The sequence below is a fragment of the Oreochromis aureus genome, linkage group 19, assembly GCF_013358895.1.
Source record: "Oreochromis aureus strain Israel breed Guangdong linkage group 19, ZZ_aureus, whole genome shotgun sequence".
Classification (NCBI taxonomy): Eukaryota; Metazoa; Chordata; class Actinopteri; order Cichliformes; family Cichlidae; genus Oreochromis; species Oreochromis aureus.
Genome location: NC_052960.1, coordinates 29,514,163 through 29,538,748, shown reverse-complemented (window position 1 = coordinate 29,538,748; position 24,586 = coordinate 29,514,163). Strand labels below are relative to the sequence as shown.

Genomic DNA, 24,586 nt, shown 5'->3' with positions numbered 1-24,586 from the left:
GAGTCAGCTGTAAATAAGAACAGAACTTTTTACATCAGGGGATATGATGGGTGAAATTCAAAATATAGTGACAGCTCTACAAGTATGATTGAAATATTAAATAAAACAGTCCAGTTATGAAGCTTAACTATAATCTCAGTCAAACCGATGTGCTCAGGAACAAATAAAACACTGAAATAAACCAAACACTGAAATAAACATTAACATTTTTAAGTTATCTAAATGACTTATATATCATGTTTAACCTGAGTAGCGTAAGACCGTGGGGGGTTTGAAAAGCATGCATATTGAGACACGGCTCGTGCAATGTAACTCTGTTCAAATTTGAAGTCACACGTTTCCGGTTACTGTGAAGGTCACGTGTTGCTGCAGCAACATTCTCGCTTGAAATTATCTTGAAAGTGTATTTTGTGACCCAAAAAGAGTAATATTTCAAACTTTTTATATGCACTGTGTACACACAAGCACGCATATTGAGACACGGCTCGTGCAATGTAACTCTGTTCAAATTTGAAGTCATGTGTTTCTGCCTAGTGTGGAGGTCACGTGTTTCCGGTTACTGTGGAGCTCCACAGTGTCTGCAGCCAGGTGTTCTTGGTCTACAGTGGGATTCAGCAGTCCTATTGGCCCATAGGTCACCATAGACTCCGGGCCAATGAAAAGACGTAACTGTCTACAGTCACCGTAGACTTTACACTACTGTAGACGCGATCACCTACTACGAGAGTATACCTTGAATGGCTCAGTGGAAAAACAACTGGTTTGTCCTCTGGGCTTTATCTCTCTGGTATACCTCTTCAAGTGGTTAGCGAAGGCTGTGAGTCTTTGCGTGGCAGTTTCTAAGGCATCTTGTTGTTACTCCTTCTTGCACCCCCTTTCTACATTTTCATACCGTTCTGCAGTTCCAATAAGGAGCAAACTCCATGGTGCCTTGATCTTGGCCTGTAGTGTCGTTCTCCATGGAGGGTACATCTCCCTGTGGCTTTTTAACTTGTTGCCAAGCATCTCAAAGATAACTGTTGTTATGGTGTTGCAGGGACAATAATGCTGTATTCACTTTCAGAGGGTACTTCACATGGTCTTGGTAATTGGCTGCTGAGGGAACCACAATCCTCTTTTTCAGGTGACCTGACTCTGACCTGAGGGATCGGCTAGAATACCACTGGGTTTAATTACCAGTAGGTATAGTGGCCGAACCATGATCGGAAAGTCGGTGGTTCGAATCCACTGAACGGCTACCCTGAGTAAGGTACCGTCCCTACACACTGCCCCCTGGGCACTGGATTGGTGGCTGCCCACCGCTTCACTGAGTGAATGGGTTAAATGCAGAGGAGTAATTTCCCTATGGGGATTAATAAAGTTCACATTATGTTTACATTAAGTCACACCATCCACAGGATGGTAGGTTGTACCCCGTCACACATATTCACACCAGGACAGAGAGTGACAAAGTGGGAGAAATGGGGAGGGGGGCATCATCATGTTTATGAAAGAGTAGAAAAGGCTTGGTGGACTCCAGAGATGCACCCAAGAAGTACTTCATCAGAAGAATAAAGACCTACATTGTTAAGAAAAACAGATGATTTTTTTCATATACAGTATCCATGTTATTTATATATAGCATAAAAAATAATATGGGCCATGTGGTCAAGGTAAGCGTACCTGCAAACATATGAGAGACCAGACAAAAAAATAAGGCATGAATACAATACAAACATTGTTTTTTCTTTATTTTTTAAGAGTTTATTTACAGGTTTCCTAAGACTTTTGATAGAAGAGACAGGAGAGACCGATGGCCCTATAACAGTCCCAACAAAGGAGGAGAAGGAAACACTACAGCTGCTTTTCAATCACATGGAAGCTATCAGCAAGTTAAAAAGCATCAGCATGGGTGTTTGATAGTGGAAGCTGCAATCTTTAAAAAATGTCTTAGCCCATCAGACCCAGCTGTTTTTAAGGGCCCAGCCTAAGCAACTCATCTATGGCCCTCACCCGGCTCAAGACTTTGTAGATTACATTTTGTGAAACTAAGGGAGACAAAATATTTGCTGAGTTGACAGTGGAAGCACCGTCAATCATTGGTGTCATTATTGCATTTTTCTACACAGCGTTTTGATGCCAAGTTATTTTAATATTAATGTGACATCATGCTGAATGCAATATCATCTCACTGGGTCAGAGGTTGTTGGGAAATTGTCATGGGAACTTGGGTATTGATGGTGATTCGCTGTCTTGTTTGACACCGAATCATCCCTGTAATGGCTCTTCTGAACCTGCAAGAAAAGGCGATTTAAGTCCTTCTACACACCACCATCACTACATACTACAGACAGATATACACAGCATATAAAAATGTTAATGTGACACAGAAATATCCCACTTTATCCCACATATTGGTTTCTTATGCAAAAGTGTATTAGCACAGAAATATTAACTATTGTCATAGCATACTTAGGAGAAAACACTCACTTTTTGTTGGCAATGACGTAAATACAGGGATTATAAAAGGTGGAGGACTTGGCAAAGAGTGGAGCAATAATAGCCATGGGGGCAGGGATAGTCTTTGGGTCACTAAACGATGCCCACAGACAGACCATGGAGTATGGAGACCAGGCAACCAGGAACATGACAATCATTACAATTGACATCTGTCAGCAACAAACAACAACAACATTATATAAAACATACAAATTTACTCCATGTAGTATAAATTATGTATCCCATGTGGACCACAACCCACATGGGATAGACTCGATATTTTTTTCTGAATTTCACGTTTATTATATAGAACTAAATTACTTTCCAATTTTCAAGAACACTGTGGTCTGAACTAAAGCTATAACCATGGTAAAACATGGTTAGTCTACCAAACTTGGAAAAGGTGTCAGCGGTAATGTTGTAATATTGAACAAAATAGATCGGATATTTGTAAAAAACAAATTTTGACCAGAGCTATTCTTCTCTGTTTAAACATGCATTTGATAAATACAGATGCATGTGGCATTAACAAACAAAGCCTAAAAATGCTAACTGTGGCTCAGTTTCACCTTGGTGACATCCATTTGATCAGACCAATCCATGTTAATGCAGTCCAGGCAGTTGCTTGCTTTGTATCTCCTGACAGTGATTGACACACTGTAGTAGCAGTAAAACATGACACACAGAGGAACCACAAAGTTCACAGCAATCACTGCCATAGTGTAAGAAATAAAAGACCTGGGAAAGAAAAGTACAGATAGTTATAAAGCATTCTCATACCAAGATATACTAGATTTGTTTTATCTTAGCTAAGCAATGACATATTAACATTTTAAACAAGGTTTTAAATCCTAAAAATACATTCTGTTATATTTAATGCAAACATGCTTACAATGTAAGTGAAAAAACTAAACAGTTCAGAGAAAAATTATTTGCCCCCTTCCTAATTATTTTTTGTGTCATGGCCTCTGTATGCCATATCCTAAGGAATATATTTACCCCTCATTTTTCAGTTCAGTACTGTCACCTGTTGATGCAAAAGGCGAAAAAGGTAGGGCACCCTACAGGTGACGAGAGCAAATGCTACAGCAGGCTGCATGATGATCATGATGCACATGTAAGGAACTTTTTTCTATATAAGGGAGCTAACGAGCATCATAGCCATCATAGCCACAAAATAATTTTCTCTCAAAATGCAACATTTTCACTGTGTTTTGTTCTTTGGAATTTTTGCCCATTGCACTTTATGTAGTCCTGTGTTGATTGTCTGTCATATGTAGCACCATGGGCTTGGAGGAACGTTGTCTCATTTCACTGTGTACTGTACAACTGCACATGGTTGGAATGACAAGCCACTTGATGTTGAAATGCTACAATAACAACCCATAAAATATGTGGAAATGCATCAGGAGTGTAACAGACTGTAAACACAATAACCAACAGGTTAGCTATTATCCAACTCTCCCTGACACCTTGAACTGTTTCTTCGAATCACCTCGACTCATCCAGCAGCAGAAAGACTGTATATCTCCTCCAGCTGGAGGAGCAGCACCAGCCTCTCATCCCTCATCTAAACCAAGTGAGTTCCACCCTGAGGAGGATTAACACCAACAGAGCTACAGGACCAGATAAGGCCGAAGGCAGGACTTTGAAGGCATGCACTGACCAACTGACAGGATTTTTCTGAAAAGGATGCATCAGAGGATGCCGTCGCAATAGCACCGTACTGAGCCCTGACCCACTTCGAACATTCCAGCTCTTATATTAGGATGTTGGTTCTGAAGCCTTATAACCGTGTTGGTAGTTGTTTCTAGGATCTGCTGGAGCCACTTGCCTAGTTTGGGGGTCACTGCACTGAGCACTCCGATTACCACTGGGACCACTGTTACCTTCACCCTCCACATCTTCTCGAGCTCTTCTCTGAGCCCTTGGTACTTCTCCAGCTTCTCGTGTTTCTTCTTCCTGATGTTGCTGTTATGCGGTATTGCTACTTCGATCACTACAGCCGTCTTCCTCTGCTTGTCCAACACTACTATGTCCGGTAGGTTAGCCATCACCATTTTGCCCATTTGTATCTGGAAGTCCCACAGGATTTTAGCTCGGTCATTCTCCATCACTCTAGGGGGGCATCTGCCATTTAGACCTCTGGACTTCCAGTCCATACTCGGTACAGATGTTTCTGTTTACTATAATGGTGTATTGGTTATGGCGTTCCATGTATGCCATGCCTGCTAGCATCTTGCACCCTGCTGTTATGTGCTGGATTGTCTCAGGGGGATCTTTACACAACCTGCACCTGGGGTCTTGCCTGGTGTGATAGACCCCAGCCTCTATGGATCTTGTGCTCGGAGCTTGTTCCTGTGCTGCCATGATTAGTGCCTCTGCACTGTCTTTCAATCCAGCTTTGTCTAGCTACCCACAGAACTTCTCAATGTATGCCACTTCCTCTATCTGCCGGTGGTACATACCGTGCAGGGGCCTATCCTTCCATGATCATTCCTCCTCTTCCTCCTCTTTCTTGGGTTTCTGCTGCCTGAGGTATTCACTGAACACGTGGTCAGTTGGGGCCATCTTCCTGATGTATTCATGGATGTTTCTTATCTCATCCTTGACCGTGGTGCTGACACTCACCAGTCTCCGGCTTCCGTCTTTCTGCTTAGCGTACAGCCTCAGGGTGCTGGACTGGAACCATTCATGGTCAGTAGCTTCCTGGTTTTGATGTCAGGGGCTTCTATCTCCTCATTTGGCTGGCTTATTGTCAAAGGAAAATCGTGTATTTGCGTTATCAGCTACATGAAATGTGCTCTTTTAGGATCACTAAGCAAATGTCTACATGACTTCTGACATGGATTCTTGTGTGATAAACAACTAACAGCTTCCTCTTTCTGTAAGAACATGCAGACTTAGAAAAGGGGAACCTTAGTTCTGAGTTCTTAGAATAACTCTGTTATCTTTGTACATACACACACACACAGACACAGACACACAGAAAAGTATAAATAAAGCACGCATACAGTGATGAGACGCAGGTCTTGCGTTCCATGACTGCCCCTCGCGAGTGAAAGACAGCTGCAGTGTTTGTGTTTTCTAACTGAGGTGTCTCAGCTGAAGAACTACGGGGTGATTTAAAGAAATCCCCTGTCACTTATTATCCCAGTAGGGTACTTGATCACGAGCAGGTGTTAATAGCCCGGATCTTGTTCTTACCGTTTAGCTGACTCCTTGGACTTGCCTGACTCGTGGACTGTTAAGATGAAATTATCTGAAGTGTCTCAATGCTGTGCTTCATATTAATTAGTGTCATATAATTATATAGTGTAGTACTGAATGGACGCGGCCCTGATAATAAAGGCATTAGACTACGTGTCCTCTAGTGGTAGAATGTTGGAGACTCTCACCCACGTTTGTCTGCAGAAGCTGATAACAGGGAACCATCTGCCAGTGGAAATTTACAAGAAGGGAGTAGGGCATGGTCGCAGCCACGCCGGAGCTGAGAAGAGATGTTTTGCAGCTAATAGGCAATAACCTCTGAGTATGCTATGTAACGTGACTACTGAATGCTTGTGTAACACTGTTGTTTAGACTAGAGTGGGACAGCCTGTAATAAAATTGTTAGGCATACACCGCCATTTCGAGATTCGCGGCAGCGTGTCATGCAGGACGCATCTCCCTTCCGGAAGTAATAAAAGTGTAAAATGGTCTACTGAGCAGTGTGTTGTCTTCCATCAGATGCCTATGAGGAATCAAAAGAACTTGGTGAAGTCTTGATATTTAAAAAAGCAGGAACTCCAGCAACACTTGAGAAACGAAGAACAGCTTTAATAATTGACCAACGCGTTTCGGCTTGTGGCCTTCATCAGGGTCATAGTAAAACATTGTAATGTTTTACTATGACCCTGATGAAGGCCATGTCAAAACGCTGGTCAATTATTAAAGCTGTTCTTCGCTTCTCAAGTGTTGCTGGAGTTCCTGCTTTTTTAATTCTTTCATCTTCTCCATGCACCTTGGAAGCAGGTGAAGTTGTGCCAGGATTTTTTGCTGTGAAGTCTTGATATTTAACAGGACAGAGCATCTCCTTGGTACATCCCGCACTTGATGGCGACCTGTGCTATGGACTTGTAGTTGGCCTCTAGTGTTGTACGCCAGCGGTCCCCAACCCCCGGGCCTCGGACCGGTACCGGTCCATGAGTCGTTTGGTACCGGGCCGCGAGAGTTGAGGCTCAGGTGTGAAATGTATGGTTTTCATGGTTTTTATCGGTTTTCAGCGTTATTTTGTTATCGTTTTTATTGTTAACTCGGTTTTCCTGGGTCTTTTCACGTGTGTTATGAATAAATCTTCTTATTTTTCGGTACTGGTACTAGTTTTATTTTGTTGTATTTATCCGCAACACCTTAAAGGCCGGTCCGTGAAAATATTGTCGGGCATAAACCGGTCCGTGGCGCAAAAAAGGTTGGGGACCGCTGTTGTACGCCACATCCCCATTAAGTTGCTGATCAAGGCTCTTAGGGTCCTGTTGATCTTGTACAATTCTAGGCACTTAAGGATCCAGGTGTAGGGCATCCAGTCAAAGGCCTTCTTGTAATCAATCCAGGTTGGTCAGCCTAGTCTTGCAGTCTCAGGTGACTGCTCTGTCTACCAGTGGCTGGGGTTTCGCTCCTCTGGTATTGTTTCCAACTCCTTTCTGTGCCCCACTCATGTATTGAGCCATGTGCTTATTCATCTTAGCCGCTATGATGCCTGACACGAGCTGCCTTGCGGTTATTGGCTGGTGGTTGGACGGGATTGGTCCCTTCTGGGGTCCTTGAGGATCAGGACTGTCCGGCCTTTGGTTAGCCATTCTGTCAACTAGCAGCTGGTTCATTTGTGCTGCCAGGCGCTTGTGGAGTAGAGTCAGCTTCTTCAGTCAGTAGGCGTGAACCATGTCGGGGCCTGTCCAACTCTTCATACTGGAGACCCTGTCTTGGATCTCTGCTACTGTGATGGTTACTGGACCCTATTCAGGGAGGTTGCTGTGGTGCTGCTCTTAGATCCACTAGCTACTGAGCATTGATCTCCAGCCTTGGTGGTGATGTTCTCATATTGTTCCTCTGCCACTGTGAGAACACCTGGGCTGGTTCTGTGGAGAACAGCTGGTTTATTCATCTGCCTTCGATCTCTCTGGAGTATCTCTTCAAGTGGCTGGCCAAGGCTGTGAGTTTTTTCTTTGGCACTTTCCAAGGCCTCAGGCATGTACACCTTGCTGTACTTCTTCGACACCTTCTTTGTTGCACCTTTCTGCAGCTCTGATAGTTGACTAACCTCCCTCCATACTACTTTGATGTGGGCCTCTATTCTCCTTTTCCATGAAGGGTACTTTTAACTTGTAACCAAGCATCTCACTGATCACTGCTGCCGTAGTATAGATCATCTGGTTAGTCTTGGTAATGGTGGCGTTAGGTATCTTCCGTAGTGCTGCATTCGCATCATCTAGTAGATCTTCTGAGGCTACTTCACTTAATCTTGGTAACCGGCTACGGAGGATCCAGGTTTCCAGGTTTCAGGTCAGTTCTTCTCGCACTCAACGATCCTTCTTCTATCGCACTTGGGGCTTGGTACCCAATCTCTGGTATGGGTGATGATGATGACATCTCCTCCCTGACCTGTCGTCCTGGTTCCCCCTTGCCATAGCATGTGTGTTGTACTTCGTGAGAGTAGTCCCTTTTTCTGAATGTTGGAACACTGAGCTACTAGTTGTTTCGCCATCAGCATATAGTTGGTGTCTGTTCCAAACATAACCATATTTGACTAATGTGGATAGGCCATGTGCCAGGCCAAGTTGGAATGGTGGAAAACTAAGTTGGAGCATTATTTAGGAGTGAGCCCTAGCACCATCTCCAAATTAAAGGTCAAGTTCCATATAAAGGGAAATGTCAGAGACAGGCCACAAAGTAGGCATCCCAAGAAGATGAGACCAAAAAAGACAGTTTCTTTACCCTGTGACCACTTTACGAAGCATAGGCATTCTTTTACAGATTTACAGTCAAGGCTTTCCAGATGATATAGCCGATGGCTCTCTACTCACAATAAAAGACAGCATACAGCCAATATCCAGTCTCATATAGCAGCCAGGAGGCCCTTCACAATCAGACCTCTTTATGCTGGTGTTGACAACATGTGTAGTATAAGCTGAAGATGTGGAGAAACATCATGTTCAGTGGTCCAGTTTTGGCCTACTGTGGTTGGATCATAGGGTCAAAGTGTGGAGAGGACACAGAAAACACTATGGTAATTGCTTAACCAATAGGGTGAAAGCTTTTGTCGTTACTGGAGGCAATTTCAGTGGAGTGAGATCTAAAAATAAGATTCTGCAACCAGTGACAAGCCCATATCTCCACAGTCTAGGACAAAACTGTAGTCTACAAGATGACAATGCTTGACCCAACAGAGTGGAGTTTAAGCCTCCAGAATTTGAGGCTAAAGAGGATGGACCTGCCTGCAAACCTGACCTGGGATTTCTGTCCTTGATCATTGCTGCACCCAATCACGTAGCAGAATATAGGCATTATGGGGGGGGGAAATAGTGATAATTTCTATGTAAACTATATATCAGTGATTTGACGTGATCGCTACCACTTATCCAATATGGCAGAAAGTTGTTGAGGAACGTGTGCATGATGTCATGTGCAAAACCGCTATATAGTGTCAAATCACCAAAACATTACCTTTGCATCCTGTGATAGTAGAAACACCAATGGCTTTATTGGGGTGGACTGTTTGGGCTATTGAAAAAAACCTGAGCTAATGGAGAGGCAAATATCTGTTAAAACTCCTTTTTTAGTAGCTTTTTATCCAAAATATCAAGTACATTATCCCTTAAAGACTCACGCATCATTCTGTCTCCAGTTGATGGTACATGTAGCTCCAGTGGGGTCAGGGGCATAACCAGCCCAGCCAACAATTGGCATGGAGCACCAGAACACAGCATTCAGCCATGCTGCCAGAATAAGAAGACTGTATGATCGTACCGTCATTTTCTCACCTGGAGAGAGAAATGATGTATAGAAAAAATGAAAGTCAGTACCTGTGACAATAAAGTCATCATGAATTTAATGAGTGATTGTAGTTAGCGCTACAATCGCTCTATAACTAAGAAAGTTAGTGCTTTTTTAGGCTGCAGATAGTTAAATGAATGTTTAATAGAGATTAGCAAACTGTTGATTTTTAAGTACACCCACAATTCCACAAAAGCTGGGATAGTGTGTAAATATAAATAAATAAATAAATCCTTGCAGTTGTCCATTTTTCCTGCTTCTCACACATGAAGTTTGAAGACAAAATTTTCCCTAATATGTCCCACCCATGTTACGAAATAAATAGATATTTTTTAATGTATATCTGCTCATTAGATTGTTTTATGTATAAAAGAAGGCCAGCTTTGAGACTAGGTCACATTCTGACAGGAAACTGGATGTTTTTTTGTAGAGTATGAGCAACAGACAGAGTGAAACTAAGTTCAGACAGGTTGTCCTGGCAACAGACCTTAGAAAGGGGAAGTATTGCAAGCTGCACAGGAAGTTTCAGTGCACAGGCATATTAATAAATCAGACACAGAAAAGAGGAACTGAATAGAAGGAGTTTTGTTTGTAATGAAACTGTGTGTGACGTGTGAAGTACCGAAATAACATCATATAAGACACATGTTGAGCTTGTAATGTTAGAGATCCTGTAACTGGCTTTTGGGGCTGTGCAGGGCTCTCTCTTCCGGAAGATGATTGAATAAAAGAAATATAAAATGTTTTGACCACTATGAGTCGGGTTTTCTCTGTTCTATCATGGGGACAAAAGAATCGGGTTTAATACCCACTAACAGGAGCCATGATGAACAGATAATTTGTATTATTAACTTTACCTGTGAGTGGCCATAATGTCATGCCTAATGGTCCAATGTGGTGGTCCAATATAGAATTCTCGCTGCTCAACTATCCTGGCTCTTCTTTGTTACATTTGTCATTTCACGAGGCACCAATCATAGATTTGCATGAGGAGTAGCCAAATGCAGGTTCTTAAGGCAAATGAATAATCTGACATGTACCTTTATTCAACTGGCAGAAGAGTCCAAAATCCTAATAACATGGTCCATACAGGAATCTAATAATGTGGGCAGGGAAGACACAGGGAGCACAAACAGACACTTGAGGGCAATTAGAGAACATGAACACAACTGGGGTGAACAGGTGAACAGAAACTAGGTAATGAGACAAGGAGGAACTATAACAAAATACAAAGCACCACAGACACCAAAGTACCAAAATAAAACAACTAATACAAAGGTTAGATATACACCTACACACACTAAGGGAAACACTGGGATTAGCACCTTGCACAACTGAAACGTCAGTATCTGCATCTACATGCATATACTCTTTATAGGATATACCAGCAGTATGGTAAACTGGGGGGAAGCTGCAAGGAGCGGGAATGGACCATCACCTGCCCTCGTGGATTATTGACTACCTCACCAGTAGACCCCAGTATGTGAGGCTGCGGGACTGTGTGTCTGAGGTGGTAGTCTGTAGCACACAAGGGCCCCACAAGGAACAGTACTCGCCCCTTTCCTCTTCACCCTGTACTAAACACCTGCTCTGAGTTTAGTTTTACACTCCCCTTGTGATGTTGTTATGTTCATGTGTGTCAGCTGTTTCCCACTTCCCTCATTAGCCTCCTGTGTGTACTTAGTCTGTGTGTTTTCAGTCATTCCTTGTCAGGTCGTCTGCTCGTCCACGTCGCGTCTTCAGGTATCCATGTCAGTTCACCATGATTAAGGTTTTTTCATGTTTTAGTTTTAGTTCACTCAGTTTAGGTTATTGTTTAGTTTCACCCATGCCCTTTGTTTGTATTTATTTTGCCAGCCCTAATAAACTGCTCGTTTTCTGTTAATCCACGTCACATTTCACATTCTGTTTCGGTCTGCATTTGAGTCCTTTTTCGCAACACATACAGTCTGCCTCAGCCAGACTATGACAGGTGCGAACAGAACCATCTTCGCATCAATGCCAGCAAGATGAAGGAGCTGGTGATTGACTTCCAGGGTTTGGAAATTGAAACAGTGGAGAAGTACAAATACCTGGGTGTTCACCTCAATAACAAACTGGACTGGTCCAGAAACATAAATGCACTTTACAATAAGGTTCTAAGTCGTCTCCACCTGCTACGGCAGCTGAGATCCTTCAGGGTAACCAGGACACTCCTAAGGACATTTTACGACACTGTGGTGGCGTCTGCTATTTTCTATGCTGTGGTCTGCTGGAGTGGTGGAATGGCAGGGAGGGACAGGGGGAAACTCAACTAGCTGGTCAGGAGGGCCAGCTCTGTCCTGGACTGTCTGCTGAAGTCCATCGAGCAGACTGGGGAGGAGAGGATGTTGTCTAAGCTAACATCCATCATGGGCAACACCTCCCACCCCCTGCATGAGACTGTACGAGCACTGAGCAGCTCGTTCAGCAGTAGACTCTTACACCCACAGTGTAAGAAGGAGCGCTGCCACAGGTCATTCTTACCAGCAGCTGTCAGAGACACAGTTTAACATGGTCATCCTACTCATCAGCTTGTTTGTTCACTGTACATTTTATATATAGCCCTATACAATTTTTCTATACATATTTCTGTACATGTCATGGTCCCTGTGCCTTCCCGGCCAGCCCAGTGTGGCCACAAGTGTTTGTTGTTTTTCTCTCTCTCGCTCTCTCCTACCTGTCTGCCTGGGCGGAGCTCTGATTGGGCTCCCGCCCTTGGCCCACGCACCTGCAGCTGATCTCGAGTGATTTGCAGTTGATCTCTGGCTCTTCTTAAGGCTGGGGCTCTGAGCTACTTGCCGCTGGAATATTGAATAACCCTCGTAGTATTGCCTGGCTTCATTGCGATTCTGTTGTTCCCGTGCTTGCCTTTGACTTACCCTCGTCTGTGTAAATAGGTTTACCTGGATCAGCCCTTTTGTGAACCCTGGACCCCGTGAGTGAGAGTGAGCTGCTTGTGTGGAGACTGTTTGGACAAGGAGCGGAGCGAGTGCGAAGAAGTGTGTTTCCCCAGCCTGTGATCCCCAGGACCCTGGTGTTTCCTCCCTTCATGTGTACATAGCGCACCAGTGTGATTAATAAAGAATTGTTGAACCGTGCCTCCTCAGTCTGCACCTGAGTCCGTTCCACCGCCGTGACAGTACATTGTTACCTGTATATATGAACTTCAGTTGCTTATGTATATAGGACCACTTTGTGTCTTCCTTTTATATTTTACATTCCCCTTGTTATAAGAGCTGTATAACACCCAAATTTCTCATCCGTGGGATAATAAAGGTTTATTCTATTCTATTCCATTCTTGAAGTTTAAGTTTTGAGAAGTGCCATCTTCTGTCTGTACGGAAGATTACATCATGTAGTTGGTTCATTGGCTGTGGCTAATAGACTTACATTAGTTTATGTTAACTAACTAGTATCAGAACTGATAACTCAGTTTGCTACACACATAACTACACCACACCACAAACATAACTAAATTTCTCCCCGAAACAATCCCATCCCACCAGCAGTTTGTCCACAGGAAAAATAGGCTAATACTGTATGTGTGTCGAACAAAAAAAAAGCAACAACAACAACAACAACAAAAAACATATGGACTTTGCGACAAGGGGGGAAAATGCATTGGATTTTGTTTACACGAACATTCCGTGCGTGCACAGAGCAAAGCCCCACCCCCACCTCAGATATTCACAGACTACTTGTCTGTTATGCTAATTCTAGCATACAGGCCACTCGTCAGACGCTGCAAACCGGTTCTGAGACAAGTGAGAACCTGAACTGCAGGAGCTATCTCTGCTCTTCAGGACTGTTTTGAGCACACTGACAGGGACATGGAGGCTGCAACAAATGGTGACTTGAAGGAGTACACATCATCTGTGACCAAATGTATAAGCAAGTTGATCGATGATGTCACTGTCTCCAAGACTATCATAATATGCTCCAACCAGAAACTGTGGATGACTGCAGAGGTGGGTGAGCTGCTAAACTCTGCCATCAGAGCAGGCAACAAGGCCACTCTGAGCGAGGGCCAAACTGTCTTAAACCATCAGCGCAGCGAAGTATGTGCATGGCCAGAGAAATCACAGCCACTTCCAGGACAGAGGTGACACGTGGTGCATGTGGCAGGGCATCCAGGCCATCACCAACTACAGGACGACGACACCAGCCTGTGATAATGACGCCTCCCTACCAGATGCGAGGTTCGACACTCAGAACGGTTCTGTGTCTGACCTTGGCCAATGTGAGAAAAACTCTTCACAGTTAACCCACGGAAGAGTGCTGGTCCACATAACATCCGTGTGAGAGTGCTTGGGGAATGTGTAGACCAGCTGGCAGATGACCTCACTGACATCTTCAACCTCTCCCTAAGCTGTCATTCCAAACGGGTCTCAAGGCTACCATCATGCTTCCTGTGGCAAAGAAGTGTTTTGCCTCAACGACTACTCACACCAATCATGATGAAGTGCTTCGAGAGGCTTGTCATGAGGCACATTAAAACCCTGCTGCCACCCACACTGGACTCACTGCAGTTCGCCCCAACCTGTCAACAGATGATGCCTTCATCACCCCCCTACATCTTGCCCTCACCCACCTGGACAATAAGGACAGGTGGGTGACAGGACAGGTGCTGTTCATAGACTTCAGTTCAGCATTCAACATGATCATTCCTCAGCATCTGTTTTGAAAGCTGAGCCTGCTGGGCCTTAACACCTCCCTCTGCAACTGGAGGTTTTAAAGATACGGTACAGTTACCATACCAGACAGTGATGCAGCTGCTCAGGATGCTCTCTATAGTCCCTCCATATAAGGTGGTGAGAATAGGTGGTGGGAGATGGGCTTTTCTCAGCTTCCGCAGGAAGTAGAGACGCTGTTGGGCTTCCTTAGTTATGGAGCTGGCGTTGAGGGACCGGGAAAGGTTCTCCACTAGGTGGACACCAAGAAATTTGGTGTTCTTGATGACCTCCACAGAGGATTCATTGATGTTCAGTGGACAGTGATCTCTCTATGCTCTCCTGAAGTCGACAGTCATCTCTTTTGTTTTGTCCACGTTTAGAGGCAGGTTGTTGACTCTACATCACTCCGTTAGCTGTTGCACCTCCTCTCTGTATGCTGACTCGTCATTCTTGCTGATGAGACCCATCAGAGTCGTGTCATTGGCGAACTTGATGAAATGGTTCAAACTCATCGTTGGTCAGCAAAGTGAACAGCAGTGGGTCGAGCATACAGCCCCTTAGGGGCTCCAGTGCTCATTGTGGTGGTATTGCAGATGCTGTTACCGATCTGGACTGTCTGAGGTCTCTCTGTGAGAAAGACCAGGGTGGTAAATGGTAAATGGACTGATTCTTATATAGCGCTTTTCTACTCTCTCGGAGCACTCAAAGTGCTTTAAACTAATGCTTTAAACTGTTATATGTAGCACCATGGTCTTGGAGGAAAACCATCTCGTTTCACTGTGCACTGTACCACTGTACCTGGTTGAAATGACAATAAAGCCACTTGACTTGACTAGACTTGACTACTGCAAAGACCGGTGGCTGTAAAGCGGTTGGTGCCTACCATGAGATCCCCAAACCAGATGGTGGACACCTGAGGTGAAGGGAGCCATCAACCTGAATGAGTCCTATTAGTCTCTGCCAGCCTGTAACCTTGGGAGGCACCTGACAGGTACTGGTAAGTCAAGTGGAATGCTGCTTGGGCAGCGTCTGAAGCAAAAACTTTCAGGCCATGGAAAAAGACTTTCAGACTGTGTCGAAGCAATTCTGGCAAACTATCAGGTGACTAAGGAGAGGAAGCTGTACTAAACTCACGTTGTATAGTGCAGACTTCAACTGAAGATATAGTCGGGCTGTTGAAGGGAAACTTTGAGTACCACCTTAAGCTCAGAGACACATCACTAGGGTTGAGATCACTGAGGTAGTTAAACAACTCGTTGGTGGCAGGGCCCCTAGGGTGGATGATATTCACCTTTGAAGGCCTGGATGTTGTACAGCTTATCTTGGTTGGCACGCCTCCCCAACATCACATGGAGATCTGCTGACATTTCTAGAAATTGGGCCAACTTTATTAAACCTCCCAAAATGTGACTATCCAGAGTTGGGACCAGGAAATAGACAGTGTTACGTGCCTTTCTGCAGCTTCTCGCCACCTATTATCGCACAAAAAGACAATCCCTATAGAAACTGTGTCTGTTCCCAGACCACCTAAAAAATAGTAAAAAACAATTTCAAGATTAAACAATATAGTCTTTAACTGAACTAAAGAGTAAAACTGTGAAATGTGGATTATTAAACATTGCGGCTCTAAGTCCCTGCCAGTAAGTGATTTAATAAGTGATCAACGTGATTACAGCAAGATGATTATGTTAGTATGATTCAGGGTTGTTTATTAATTTAAACTAACTGTCAGAATCCTCTAAGCACAAGCCAAAGAGGGAAGTGACAGCAATCTTTCACTTCAGCTTATTAATCAACAGTAGACCCAGACAGAGTTTTTATGCATTTGAAAGCCTAACGCTTAGCCTTGTCCATCCTAACTGAAAAATTCAAAAACCTGCTCAGCTCAGATAAAATAATTATTGTGGTTGATTGTAACATCCATGGAGATGATGAAAATGACAACACGGCATTTAATCTATTATTAGACTCAACTGGCTTTTCTCAAAATGTAAAAGAGCCCACCCACCACTTTAATCGCACTTTAGATCTCGTTCAGACATATTGGCATAGAAACTGAACTAACAGTATTTCCTGAAAACCCTCTTTTTCTTATCATTTCTTGTTAACATTTAAATATACAACAATAGATTACAAAGCAGTGGTTAACGCATTTATTAGAGTACATGTCTTTCTGAAAATGTTGTAACTAAGCTTGAGGATATAATTCCTACACTGTTTACATCTTCAGTCCAAGTGTAGAAAAGCCATTCTAGTCACATAGAGGTCGATGATCTTGTTAATAGTATTACATCTTCCCTGCATACAACTCTGGATACCCAAACTGAAAATGAAAACCTCAAATCAGAATTACTTGACTCTGTGGTATAACTCCTAAACGTGTACCTTAAAGCAGTTCATTTATAAGCTGAAGATGAAATAATTCACTAATTTAGAAGATCATTGTTTAGCCTGTAAGAATTGTTTGTTGTTCTATAGAAAAAAAATGTAAAAATGAGCTTTTCGCAAAGCAAGAACATATTACTATTCATCACTTATTGAAAAAATAAGAACAACCCTAGTTCTCATCAGCAGCCTATAGCCAGGGTGACAAAAAGTCAGGGCTCTGCTGAAAAACTAGTTCATGCATTTATTTTTTCTCGGCTGGACGATTGTAATTCATTTTTATCAGACTGTCTTAAAAACTCCTTTAAAAGCCTTCAGTTAACCTAAAATGCTGCAGCAGGGTCTGACAGGGACTACAAAGATGCAGTATATCTTTCCCATATGGCTTCTCTTCATTGGCTCCCTGTTTACATTGTTAAGCACTTTGTGCATCATAGACTGTTTGGAAATGTGCTACATAAATAAACCTGACCTTGACCTTGACCCAAATCCTGAAATGAATTAAACCCTCTGGGGTTTAGGGTATAACTGGGCATTTTTTATTATTTTTGATTTTACCCTTATATTTATTCATTAAAAATGTTTACCTTGTCTGGTATGGCATCATTCTTTCCATTCTTCTTTTGTGACTTACAGTTATTTTAAAATTCTGACATAATAAATTAACACAATTGACCTACAAGCACACAAAAATCTATCAAATCTGAGTAGAAAAAGTTTGATTTTTTTTTTTTTTTTACTATGTAAACCACAAACAATTTTGAGTTTAGAAAAGAGAAACATTTTGGATTTGGCTCCTGGTTCCAAATCCTATATAACACTCCAACAGCATCCATAATCATTAAAGAGCAAATAGCTAACTTATTCAATTTAAATGTGTGAATGTGAATGTGTGTGTGAATGGGTGGATGACTGGATGTGTAAAGCGCTTTGGGGTCCTTAGGGACTAGTAAAGCGCTATACAAATACAGGCCATTTACCATTTAAACAGAGGCATTAGACCAGGATGCCACTGTTGCCATCTGCCCTATTGTTGCCACCAGTGAACAAAACCTTATTAGAGATATAGAATAAAAATTACATAATCACAAAATCAGTTTGTATGCTGATGACATTCTTCTAATCCTACAACCTCACTTTTGCCATTACACTTTCTGATCACATCTTTGATAAGTTTTCTGGCTACTCAGTCAACTGGTCTGAGATTCTCCCTTGAAGCCATACAAACCGGGATGCTCTGACTTGGAACCTGCACTGTAATCATACAATTCAAGCCATTAGTTACATTGAAATATATATGTGTTTGATTTGAGATATGAAAAGTTTAGTTTTTGTTTTCCCTTCTACATTTTATAAGATGTCCCAACTTTTTGGAAATTTGGGTTGTACTTCCTGAAAACATCTTCAATGACTCTGTATTTTGGTGAACTTGCAAAAGATTTATGAATAAAATAGAACAATTTAAGCAGTATTTAAAAGATAAAGAAAAGAACATGAGATTAATCCCACATCACTTTGTGACCAGTATAACTGGTTGTGTGATGAATGATGGAATTAGATGACATGGTAACCCTTGATCATGAATATCTTTGTCAATTTTGTAACAGATAAAAAGGAGTATAACAATGTGGTCGGGTAAATTATATATGCAAATATTAGGCTCGCTAAGTGGGGTACCTATATGTGGTCTGCAGATGGAAAGGTAACGATCAATGGCCACCACGGTCAGCAGGCCAATACTAGCCATGCCAAAGAATATGTTGAGAGCTGCATAGATCTGGAGACACAGAAACAAAGAAAAAGGCAGGTACTTAAATTCCTTCTTAACGAGAAGGCTGTGATCATGGCTCCAATCCAAAAGATTAAAGCAAGAACCATGGTGCCAACATGTTACAATGGTACAATGATTTTTGGAATTCTGTTACTATGATTTAACAAAAACTTGCAGAAACTTGGAAAAGTTATAAAATTCTAATTTTTACACTGCTCTGACCAAATGTCCTTTCTGAGTCCTGGTCTAGTTATTTATGTTTGTTTAAAATAGTACTGAGGTATGTTGTCTGCAGTGGTGTATTACAGCCATGTCGGGGAAAATTATTGTCTTGGTTCAAAGAAAAAAGCCACACAAATGCAGACGGTGGCAAAGGCACACATTGGTTAGTTTCCTCGATTCTTTTAATACGTTCATAAAAAGGATTACATGGCTCAACAATATTATGCCATAACAATGTTGTGAAAAAAATCTGCCAAAAGACTGAATCAGCCTGGCCATAGATTTTGTAATAAGTAATTTAAGTGTCAAGCTCCTGGGTCTTTTCATCAGTGCTTTGAGTTGGATTATCAACTTGTTTATTTCTTTGAAATTTCCTATTAGCAGTCTTAGTTATAGTTGGTTATGCTGCTGAGTTCTTGCCTCGTTGTTAGTTTCCTTTGGTGCTCACTCCTCCTCTCTCATTCTCTCTGTCGTTTTCTGTATCAAGTCGGTCTTGTCTCCATGTTCATTTGCCTGTTTCTCCAGTCATGTCGCTCCCTGTGTCTCTCGCACTCTCTGTGTGTCTCTTGCTCTTGCCCTGTCTTAGTTTAAGTCCAGTTGTGTTCCCCAGGTATACCACTAACCCAGCAAAATCTAAGACTGTTTGTTTTGCTTCAGAGTCAGCCAGCATAAAAGATGTGCTCCCAAGGCAGTTCTGCCTTCAGCCTTCATCTGCACCCATTCATGTGTTGGTGACTGGGGCCCAGCCAATCCATGTTGTGGTTTCCAGAGCAGCTAGGGGTCCACTGATTCCTGCACCCATACTAGTTGCTAAGGTGGGGACAGCTGGTGTCCAGCCACCACCTGCACCAGTCCTGGCTCCCAGGGTGATGCCAGCAAAGACCAGATGTATTATGGTCGGGTCTACCTTATAATATAAAGCACCTTGAGGTGACTGTTGTTGTGATTTGTATAAATAAAATTGAATTGAACTGAATAGAATAGACCACCTCTGCAACTGTACTAGTTCCTCAGGTGAGAGGAGCTGGTGTCTGGCAGGTTCCTGTGCCATCCCTGTTCCTAGGGTGAGGGCAGCCAGGATCTGTTTTCTGTATTAAGCCAGGCAAATAAACATGGAGTCAAGACTATCTGTTTCCCCTGTCTTTCTCTCCATGTTGCCCACTCTCGCCCTCTCTCCGTGTCGCTCTCTCTCTCTTTATTTAGTCAGTCTGAGTCTCGGTGTGCCTTTCTCGTACTTCCTGTTTTATTTTGACAGCCTCTCGTCCTGTGTGCATTGTGTTCAGTTTTGCTTCCCAGGTCTCGTCAGTGAGATTATGTCCAGCTGTGTTCCCCAGTGGTTTCCTCTCTGCCCCGATTCCCTCTTATGTATATATTATGTGTGTCTCCCTCTGTCCGTTGTCATGATCTCCTTCTTGGTGTGTGTCCCATTTGATCAGAGCGTCCAGTGTTTGGATCCATAAGTACCTGTCCATTAAGTTTTTTGGATTTAATTATTTGTACTTTCCAGCAATAAAGTTAGGTTCAGTCCAACCTGAGAGGCCTGCATTTGGGTCCTGACCTGTCTGCCACACACTGCGTTTCATGACAGTGAGACTGTGGGACTCATTTTATCACTTTAAAAGACATTATGTAACAAAGAGGCTATTTCAGATTTTATCTTATAAATACTCTCCACATATTGACACAGATATGGGTAAAAACTACCTAGATTATATGCAACTGAGTTCACTAACAATGCTAACAAGTGCTAGATTTTTACTTACTGAGGCCTTCTATAGCTGCAATTGGTTGAACTAGATGTGCATGCAGTGGTATTAGAGGCAGTCGTATTCTACATACCTGACAACCAGCATAGCCAAATTTCCAGCTGCCGTGGATGTCTGAAGCAGCGGACATGGGATAGCCAATACCAGCCACTCCAATGTCAGTAAAAGCCAAGTTGATTATTATGAAGTTGGTAGGTGTGCGAAGTTCCTTAAATTTTACAAACATCAATAGCACCACAATGTTGCTCGCTAAACTGATGACACCTGAGAAATGAAAAGAAAGACAGTGTTACAGTGTGAAAGTCAAACATGAAGTTTAAGATTAAGATACCCTATTTGTCACTGTAGTAGGATACAACAAAATGTTATCTGTTGGCTCTCAATTAAGCAATGGCAAGGGATAAAAGTAGCTTTTAAAAAAGACACAAAAATACAAATAAGAGCACTTAGAGAGTTCAACTCCCCGAGATTTAATATGAGATTTAATATCTTCATCCAAATAAAAGTCGACTGAGGAGAAAGTAAATAAAAGTGCTTTAGGTTCCAGTTGCTTTGTCTAAAGCTAAAAAGGATACTGTAATGTATTTAAATATGTCAACATAGGCAGTCTCAGACTGCATTCTCTGGGGCCTTAGATTTGATCAAACATAGCAAACTCATGTAGCATGTTTTCCAGCTGAAAAAATTGCAGCAGAATTTTAATATTTATGAATATAAATAACAAAAATAAATAGCATAATAGCAAATATTACTATATGCAATATTTTTAAAAATCCAACATACACCAGTTGTTGGGGCTCCAGGTTGGTGGTCAAATAGTCAGTTTTGCTTAGGCTGGTTTGTAACTGAGGGAAGTGACCCTGAAGAAGCTTAAACTCTTGGTCTTTTAGGAAATAAGGTCTCATATCATTCAAGAATGTAACCAAACCGTTTCTCGGTCAAGTCACATTAGTTGGAATAATGTTAGTTAATAGCCAGCTGACGGTTTATTGTCAGCTGTCTGTAGACTCCGGAGGGGTCACATGTCTAATCTGCTGACAATAAGTAACTGGAACAATATTGTAAATAAATAATCATGTTTATGCGTTTGTGTGATAGAGCCCAGACTTTAGTCATTATTATACCTATCACACTATTTCAAAAGGCTTTTTGTTGTCCATCTTCACAACAGTGTAGTTTAAACCTATGGGATATTAATAGATGGCCTACTATATGTGCAGTCCTTTTTCCGAAGGAGGTCAAGAAAAATCATCTATCAGTATGGACTTGACTCATATAGCACTTTTCTAGTCTGTCTGAGTACTTTACAACAACTTGCCTCATTCACACAACCACATTTTTTCTGTGCTCTTTCTAACATTCACACACATTCAAACTCTGATGGATTTATTAAAGAGCAACTTGAGGTTAGTATCTTGCCCAAGGATACAGCAGACTGGAGCAGACAGGGGGTCAAACCACAAACCCTCCAATTACTAGGTGACGTGCAAGGTATTTTTTTGAACATTCATCTGCAACCAAGCTTAAAACTGAGCTTTGTGCCAACATCCTGTAACCTAGTATAGACTCTTATTTTGAAAATGAACCCAATACAGACTGGAGATGGTATGTGCATTAGCATCAGGGCGAAAGACAAGATAGAATTAACTTTTGACTGCAAGTCTTTGTTGATTTCCCGTAAAACCTATAGTTTGATCTGTCCTGCAAATAGCAAACAAAAAACAGACATACATGATACCCAGGAGGTTGGCATGATTCTAGAGGATATCTAATCTCCTAGGTGGCTGCTGCTAAGTGGTTACTATAGTGATTATCTCCAGTCTTAGACTGAAGAATAAACATGGACAACACTCACACAAGAATTTCTCTATAAGCTTGTAAGGAGTTGACCTTACATAAAATAATATAAATCAATCAAATTAAAATGTAAAAATTACATGAAAATAAGAAACAGCTGGTTAAAACTCAATAAATACTGATATCCAAGTTTTGTCAAGAAACCACATTGCTTCTCTGGACCTGGTTGGATGAACCTCATGACACCTCACTGGTAAAGAAAGAATATCAAAGACACATTTAGGATTTAACTCTTAAAATTCAAATGATTATAACAGACTATTATCCCTCTTAAACACACAATGACTGCATTTACACAACTGCAAAAATGAAGAACATAACGCAGAGCAAACATGGCAAAACATGACATAATGGCTGTTCATTGTTACCTGCAGTGATGAGATATCCAGCCACAATGTTATGCTCCAGTTGGGTAAATGCACTTTTCCCCCCATAAGGTGCATCTACATTTGAAATATTAACCCCAGAGTCCATCCCCATTTAGTGACCTTCTAGATAAAAACAAAAAAAAAAAATTACTTGATTAAGGTAAAAACCAAAGAACTGAAAAATTATGGTGATCCTTAAAATTTAAACTGAAGAAAATTAGAAGAAGAATGCAGGCAGGGAGTTTTGTAAAATGCTGTCCGAACTGAAATCTGTACAATGTTATTGTGGAGCAGTGGTGGGCAAACCGTAAGGAATAGGGTTTATGGGATTACTGCATTCCACTGCTCCTCTGTCCCTGTTAGCAGGCAACAATCTGCATGTAACATTGGTAACAAAGCTCTGTAAGAGAGGATTACCACTCACATGGAGTGGCTGGCAAGTTATGTGGTCAATGAGCTTTGTCATTACAACACAGAGTCGAAGACTGAAATGCCTCAAACGGATGACTGGTCGTTTCACAGAGAATACATACAGTAGGAACAATAAAGTCTCGTTCAGTCTGGATTACATGTGCATAAGGGCTCCCAAAATCCTCGAGTCCACAAAGGCACATTGTGTGGCAATGTTTAGTTAATTAACTGTAACAGAAAGAGCCTTAAGGAAACTCCAATCAAACCACGAGGCCTTGTTTTGTAGAAGGAGTTTTCATTCAGATTTTCCAAAAAACCTTCAAACAGTAATGGTGTTAAACACTGTTTTCATTTGGAGTCAGAGATAAGAAGATGTGTTACTTTGAAGTAGAGACTCTATGTAGACAAAAGTCCTGTTTCTCTGTTTCACTGGTTGAAGCTATTGTTCCACGCACCGCTTTTAAGTAGTGTTTATTTTTTCAGTCCCAAAGATTTCCATTTTGTTGGGGTCCCTGAAAAAGTACCAGTGCAGGTCATTTACCTCCTTCTGTATGCCATACCATGGAGCACTGAATGGGAGCATTTCTAAATCTGATGCACATATGCAGCAATCACAAACCTCAGAGAGTAACAAAAGTTTGAAATGAACAGCCTATAATTTTTATGATAAACACACAGTATCAACCAAAAATCCAGAATAAACACATTATACAAAAGCTATGATATGCATGTTATTCACTGAAATAAGTATTTGATCCTCTAATATCCATCTACAATTCTGGCTCCCACAGACTGGCTGCGTGGTAAATAGGCTGGTTCTTAAATAGCATTTTTCCTACAACACCTGAGGACTCAACGTGCTTTATGCAACACGCCTAATTCAGCCATTTGTACAACTGTGTAAGTGCTTTCTATGTGATATTCAAACCCTGATTTATTTAACAGAGAACAACTTGGGGTTAGTATCTTGCTCAAGGATATTTGGCAGGAGACTGGAGCAGCCAGGGATCACCAAGCTTACAGTTAGTAATGACCTGCACTACCTCCTGAGCTACAGCCACCCTGAGCTTATAGCACCTGGTGTTTCTAGGTGGAAATAACACAAAGAAGGGAATAAGATCAGGGACATTATCTCAGAAGCTCAGAATATAGTGATCGATCAACTTATGCATGCACAAACTTGGATAATAACTCTCCTAGTGTGGCTGAAAGGAGTGACTCTGACAACACAGATGAAAACTGTGTTGTCTGACTTGGTGAGGCTCAGGTTGTTGTCAGACAGGAAACTCTCCAACTGGAAAAGCTGAAACATCACTTCTCCTGACCTTGAGTTTGAATAACTCCAGTTTCTTCGACATTGCATTGATTTTGTCCTGCACATCAAGAACACTGATGGAGAGTCCCTGTAGTTCCATATTCAGCTCATTTGAACAAGAAATTTCCAACAGGTATGCCAGCTGATTGAGCCACACAGTGTCTTCAAAAACACCTGGACCTCTCTGTGCAGTTCAAAAAGCCTAGAAAGTTTTTTCCCTCTTGAGAGCCATCATACTTCAGTATGGAGCAGAAGATGGACATGTTTGCTGCCCATCTCATTACAGA

At 42.0% G+C, this 24,586-nt stretch overlaps 1 protein-coding gene across 1 annotated transcript; it reads right to left on the bottom strand.

Moving 5' to 3' along the window:
* Nucleotides 1-1,747: 1,747 nt before the first annotated feature.
* rrh (retinal pigment epithelium-derived rhodopsin homolog) lies at nucleotides 1,748-22,685 on the bottom strand. The gene is made up of 7 exons (XM_031728312.2): nucleotides 22,574-22,685; nucleotides 20,422-20,612; nucleotides 18,267-18,366; nucleotides 9,344-9,497; nucleotides 3,048-3,216; nucleotides 2,470-2,648; nucleotides 1,748-2,273 (listed from the first exon to the last, which is right to left on the bottom strand). Exons 1-7 carry the CDS (start codon nucleotides 22,683-22,685, stop codon nucleotides 2,168-2,170), a joined length of 1,011 nt encoding a protein of 336 aa, XP_031584172.1. The 3' UTR covers nucleotides 1,748-2,167.
* Nucleotides 22,686-24,586: the final 1,901 nt, after the last annotated feature.